This window comes from Symphalangus syndactylus, chromosome 14 (genome assembly GCF_028878055.3).
Source record: "Symphalangus syndactylus isolate Jambi chromosome 14, NHGRI_mSymSyn1-v2.1_pri, whole genome shotgun sequence".
Classification (NCBI taxonomy): Eukaryota; Metazoa; Chordata; class Mammalia; order Primates; family Hylobatidae; genus Symphalangus; species Symphalangus syndactylus.
This window is the reverse complement of record NC_072436.2, coordinates 97,143,939-97,150,163: the sequence shown is the minus strand read 5'-3', so window position 1 is coordinate 97,150,163 and position 6,225 is coordinate 97,143,939. Positions and strand designations below refer to the sequence as shown.

The window sequence follows — 6,225 nt, the reverse complement described above, 5'->3', positions numbered from 1 at the left end:
CCTTATCTCGACAGTGGGCAGAACACACACGTTTGTAGGTGGGCTTGCCAGAGAGGAATGCTGGGAGAGACGGGCCCAGGGCAGGAGGCCGAGGTGTCCCGGTTCCAGGAAACAGAGTGAAGACACTGGCCCTGGCAGACAGCAGCTGGGTCTAAGAGAGCTGCAGCCCAGGGCCACAGACCTGTGGGCCCCATGGCTGGGAAGGCGGCAGAGGAGAGAGGGCTGCAGAAAGGGGCCACTCCCCAGGATGCCTCGGTGAGTGAGCGATGGGGAATCGGCCCAGGCCTGGTGGGCGGGCAGGAGAAATCAAACCTTTCTCTCTTCCCTCAGGAGCCTCTGTCGTAGTACCACCCAGACAGCAAGCAGTGTGAGGACGTGGCCGCAGGACTGTTTCCTGCATGTCAAAAGGCTGAGGGGAAGAGATTCAGGGTCCCAGAGGCCTCTGAGGTCACTTCCTGCCCTAAGAAATGCTCCTTTAGGGAAATGATGTTCTTACGTGTGATGTGGGACAATTTCACTTTTTCTTTTTTCTTTTTTGAGACGGAGTCTCGCTCTGTTGCCCAGGCTGGAGTGCAGTGGTGTGATCTCAGCTCACTGCAAGCTCCGCCTCCTAGGTTCAAGTGATTCTCCTGCCTCAGCCTCCCAAGTAGCTGGGATTACAGGCACCTGCCACCACACCTGGCATATTTTGTATTTTTCAGTAGAGACAGTATTTCACCATGTTGGTCAGGCTCAAACTCCTGACCTCAGGTTACCAGCCCTCCTCGGCCTCCCAAAGTGCTGGGATTAGAGGCATGAGCCACTGTGCCTGGCCAGTTTTGCTTTTTCCAAATGAGACTCCATCATAGAAACGTGCTCACACATGCCAGGGACTCCACTGGTGTCTTCTCCACCCATGTAGCTGTCAGGTTGGTCTCGGTAGTGAAGTGATGTGTGAGGCAGGGTGACAGATGGCTTTTGTGGGAACATCAGCATGTGTGGCTCTAGCAGGCAATCGTAAGGTCTGGGAGAAAGCTGGAAGGGGTAGAAGCAGCCAGGTGGCAGGAGGTGGAGGTACGTTTCCTTCCTCATTTTACCTGAGAAGTGTTTACTCAAGAAATAGCCTTTGACTGAATTCAGGATGTGGCAGGATTTGAAGCAGGAGGCTAAACTGGAAGACAGGCGAGAAGCAGATCCCCACTCCCACCGCCTCACCCCATCCCACCTTTCCATCTTTGCCTGTTGTGGGTAGGAGGGAGGAGAGAAAGACGAGCATGATTGAGGACTCCACACCCAATGGGGAAAACCACCTGGACTGGCCTTGAGTTTCCAGGACTTGACTCGGCCAGACCCAAGGAGCCCACCATTTCTAGTCAGTTCTGCAACCACCACACCTGACCAGCTCTGCTCTCTGAATACCCTGTGGGGCCCACCACTTCAGGAAATGTTTAAAATCTGAATAGAATAGAAAGTCAGCGGGACTTTGGGAACACTTCCTGCCTGGGAGGGCTGACGATTCAGCCACCACAGCTTGAGAGGCAAAGAAATGCTAGGACTGCACCAGAAATGCACGCAGGCCCTGCCATTTCTGCTTCCCTTCTGTCCAATCCTGTCACTCCAGGTGCTGAGTGAGGGTCTGCCCCTAACACCTGTGGGGCTTGGAACAAGAAGATGAGGGTCACATTTCCTGTCTAGATATATAAAAGTCATCAGTCAAGCTATAAGAACAGTTAAATAAAATAGTTTCTATCCTCTTATCTTGACATATCTTCCTCACAACCTGAAAGGCCAAGTGTAAATCGAGAAATTCTAAGTCATCTTGGCTAGAATGCACTGGTATAGTGGAACCACTTCTAGACCAAGCCACAACCTGTCCCCCTTTTCTGGCCGCCTCAGCTCCATCCCGCTCCATGGGGCCCTCAACACCCTGGATGGTCACCCTCCTGCCTACCTGCATCGCAGCCCTGCCCTGCACAGACATATACTTCTCTGGCCTAAAGGTCCTCAGGAAGTTGGGCCCGGGAAGAGGTATACAGACCCTGGGGGTGGACTTGGGGCCATTTGCACAGAGAATTCTGGCATCTTGGGCACCTGGAGTGGCAAGTGCCCTTAACCCACAAACTCCTCATGCCATGGGCAGGAGCAGCGACAGAAAAGGACAAGAGAGACCCTGGCAGCAGGCAGAGCTGTGTGTGACCTAGGCTGAATGTTTCGATAAAATTTCTTCAGCCAGGAACAAGTCCTGCGTGTCCCCTCACCAACCCTCCAGCCGTGAGTGTCAGCACATCACTCCCCCGGGGGCACAGGCTCCTCATCTCAGAACTAGAAACATGTGCTCTGTGAGTTTCCTTCTTGCCTAGGCATCTGACTCAGGAATTCGATCAGAAGTTAATACGAGGAGAAATTACAATGTAGCCCAGCACGAGCAGAGCTGGTTACCTACAAATAAATCTGCTTTTGCTTTTTTGGGTGTCACCTGTCAGAAATTCAAGTGATGTTCTGACAGTCGTACTGATTAAGATGTCAGCCGAATAGATATTTAAGTATTTGAAAAATACAGAGAGTTTGTCAAAACCTCAGGAAGAGTCTAACAAATCCTTCCTGGGAGCCAAGGAAAATATTTTAAAATGGAACAGAGGTCGTCCCCAACCCAGGCATGAATTTTCTTCCTCTGAAAGATGAGCTGCCTGTGCAACTCCTGGAAGGCACAATCCCTCAACGGTGGTTGGAGTCAGGGCTGGCCCACACCTGCTTTCCCAGCCCACAGTGAAGGGGCTTGGGGCGAGCCTTGGAACAAGGAACCAGGCACCTCTCTCCTTCCTCTTACCCAGTTTCTGCTCTGCCTCCTCTGTCCGCCAGCTCCCTCCCCTTCTCAAAGCACCGCACAGTGGAACCCAGTTGGGCTGCACGTCACTTCCACACATCGCTCCAGACTCCAAATGTCTGATCTTCCTTCCTCAGACCATCCTCCATGCCTAAATCCGACCTGGGGATGTTTTGGCCAGCAAAAGTAATTTCTCAGCTCATTTACATTGTCTAATATCCCTCCTGCAGACATTTGTTTTAAAAACAACAACAGCAAGATGCATGTTAGCCCACATGAGTCTCTTAGCAATGGGTAAGATTTTTTTTTTTTTTTTTTTGACAGAGTCTCACGCTGTGGCCCAGGCTGGAGTGCAGAGGCATGATCTTGGCTCCCTGCACCTCCACCTGCCAGGTTCAAGCAATTCTCCTGCCTCAGCCTCTCGAGTAGAGTAGCTGGGACTACAGGGGTGTGCCACCATGCCTGGCTAATTTTTTTTTGTATTTTTAGTAGAGACACGGTTTCACTGTTTTGGCCAAGCTGGTCTTGAACTCCTGGCCTCAGGTGATCTGCCTGCCTCAACTTCCCAAAGTGCTGGGATTACATGAGCCACTGCGCACAGCTGGCAATGGCTAAGATTTTTTTGATGATTCAACAACAACAACAAAAATGGGACAATGAAGCAATGTGTACAGTGACAGTGGAGAGGGCGAGTGAGGGGCAAGGCCAAAGGGCTGATCTGCCAGGAGTCCGGCATCTGTCCGAGCTACTTTCAATCTCCCCAGGAGCTTGGGGCACAGACCTTCTTACCTCCTCTCTCCCAACCTCCCTCCCGCTTGGGGGCTTTGGCAGCTGGGGTTGAGGTGGGAATGGAACTCTAGAGTTCTACTCACCGGCTTGCTCTCTCAATTTGACAACATATTGTGAAATATCATACACAAATCAGCTTAAAGAACTCTCATGTACACACCACCAATTACCAAAAGCTTTGAAGCTTGATCCCCGCACTCCTACTGTGTCCCCTTTCTCCTTTCATCTCTCCCCGCTCCCCACAGATAACCCCTCTCCTGAATTAGGTGTTTATCTTTCCCATTTTTTTTCTGTATAATTTTGGGTCTTTACGGTGATAATTCAAACATTAAGCAATGGAAGTCACTTTCGTCTGCTATTTTTCATATTCTCCCAGAACTCTAGGGGTTCCCCACAGCACGCCTGCGGCATACTGTCACCGAATTTCTTTCCCTCCACCTCCACTGACCTGGAATGTTCTTTCCGAGGACTTCTGGCCCGCATCATTGCAGGGGGTACTTTGACAAGAAGACTGCTGTATGTTATTTGTTATTTTCACGTAAGGCATAAGTCATGTTAGTTTCACCTACAGCATGTGTGTGCATTTTGTACATAGTGAAAATAAACCCTGGTCAGATGCTTGAGGTCATCCTCCCTCTCTGCCTGGTCTGTCTCGCTCCATCCTAATCACCTGTCTCACCTGCCAAAATCTAAGCTTTTCAACTGCCTTTTCATTGTCATATCCCAAATTCCAAGCCCGAAGGGTGTTCTGGGCTCCCCATAAGTGTTTGTTGGGTGCGTGGTTGATTGAAGGAATGTATAGCGTGAGAATGGTAGCTTGAGGAGGAAAGTCAATGGGAACTTGTTAATGAAAGTGTACTTGTTCCTGCCTGACAGAAATGTAAGAAAAATTGAATGCAGTAAAAAATGGAGGTCAGGCGAGGTGGTTCACCCCTGTAATCACAGCACTTTGGGAGGCTGAGGTGGGTGGATCACTTGAGCCCAGGAGTTTGAGACCAACGTGGTGAAACCCTGTCTCTACAAAAAATACAAAAATTAGCTGGGTATGGTGGGGAGGCTGAGGTGGGAGGATTGCTTGAGCCTGAGAGGTTGAGGATGCAGTGAGCTGTGATCCTGTCATTGCACTCCATCCTGGGTGATAGAGCAAGACCCAATCCAAAGAAAAAGAAATGGTGGGGGACTTCCTAGTTGCTTGTTTGGGCCTCACTGATTTAAATAATTGAATTGTCAAAATAGGAGGAATTCAGATCTGCAGGTGGTTAATACCATTTAAAGGTATCAGCTGACACCATGAAACATTTTTAATGTACATTCAAATATACCACCACTTCGACAATAACAACAACATGATGATGACGACGATGATGATGATGATGAGAGGGACTTCCTCTCAAAGATCCCAGCAGCATTTTCAATCACTTTGTTGCATGAACTCCTCATCAAAATCAGATGTGAGGAGAAGTATGCCAGATGTTAGTGAGGACTAAGATGTTCGTTAGAGCTTTTCTCAGGGTGGTGTCTTCATGAATATTGGGCATTAACTCTCAACACCTGCTTCCCCCTCACATGCTGCATGTGTCATGTCTGTTTGGCATCAGGAGATATTAAGCCAACTGCAGGGAAGAGAAAGTTAAAGGCAAAGGGTTTGCCTGCTCCAGTCAGGTCTTCTCAGAGCACAGAGGTTTGTTTATAGAACTCTCTCCAGTCGAGAGTCTGAGTCTCTTTACCAGAAGCTGCTTGGCTTCAGGCTCCACCAGCCTGAGGTTGAGGTTCTCTAGGAAGGTGCTCCGGGAGAAGCCCCAAACCTCTCTCTGAAGGGAAGAGGAAATGGGCCTTTGTCAGCGCTCCTATTTTCCCAAAGCCCCGAGGCTCCACCTGTGCAATCCCATCTGTTGCCAATTTGAGATTTAACCACGTCGGCTCTAAGAAGTTGCTCTCACCTGTCGGTTTCCTCCTTGTCTTCTCCTATGTTCTCAGCAGCTTCCACAGGAGCCCCTCACCTGTCCTGTCTCCCACAGGGCCTCCAGGATAGATTGTTCTCTTCTGAAAGTGACAACAGCCTGTACTTCACCTACAGTGGCCAGCCCAACACCCTGGAGGTCAGAGACCTCAACTACCAGGTAGAGGCATGCCTGGGTTCAAGGGGAGAGGGGCAGGCAGGGACAGCCAGGAGATTCCCCAGGTGGAAATAAAAGGGTGGGCCCACCTTGCAGGCCCTCCACCCCCAAGGACAGAGTCCAGTCCACATTGATGCCTCACATGTCAGGTGCAGTAGGCGTCATCAATGGCATATATCAGAGCTGGAGGTTGAGAGGCTTGAAAAGAGAATGAAACTGTTGTATAAACATAAAGCAAAATGCGTGAACCTATAGAAAAAATGTCTCTGGGGTTCTTTTTAAACAGTATTTTGAAATAACTTTAGATTTTGGGAAAAATTGCAAAAATAATACCGTGCTTCCATATATCCATTGTCCAGCTTCCCCTAACGTTAACATCTTGCATACCCATAGTATAATTATGAACACTAAGAAATTAACAATGTACAATGCTATTAACTACAGACTTTATTCAGATTTCATGAGTTTTATATATATATGTGTCTGTGTGTATATATATATATATATATATATATA

At 49.0% G+C, this 6,225-nt stretch overlaps 2 protein-coding genes across 3 annotated transcripts in view; both read left to right on the top strand.

Moving 5' to 3' along the window:
* DYNC2LI1 (dynein cytoplasmic 2 light intermediate chain 1) overlaps positions 1-5,680 on the top strand; it is a 70,802-nt gene extending 65,122 nt beyond the window's left edge. Inside the window, exon 14 of the mRNA XM_055243397.2 lies at positions 5,611-5,680. The gene's annotated coding sequence lies outside the window, so the exon portion shown is untranslated. The remainder of the gene's footprint in view (positions 1-5,610) is intronic.
* ABCG8 (ATP binding cassette subfamily G member 8) overlaps positions 126-6,225 on the top strand; it is a 30,794-nt gene continuing 24,694 nt past the window's right edge. The window contains exons 1-2 of one of the 2 annotated variants that reach the window (XM_063618079.1): positions 126-255; positions 5,611-5,712. In XM_063618079.1, coding sequence (XP_063474149.1) covers positions 193-255; positions 5,611-5,712 — 165 coding nt within the window. In that variant the 5' untranslated portion in view covers positions 126-192. The remainder of the gene's footprint in view (positions 256-5,610; positions 5,713-6,225) is intronic. The other variant, XM_055243392.2, reaches the window with a different exon arrangement.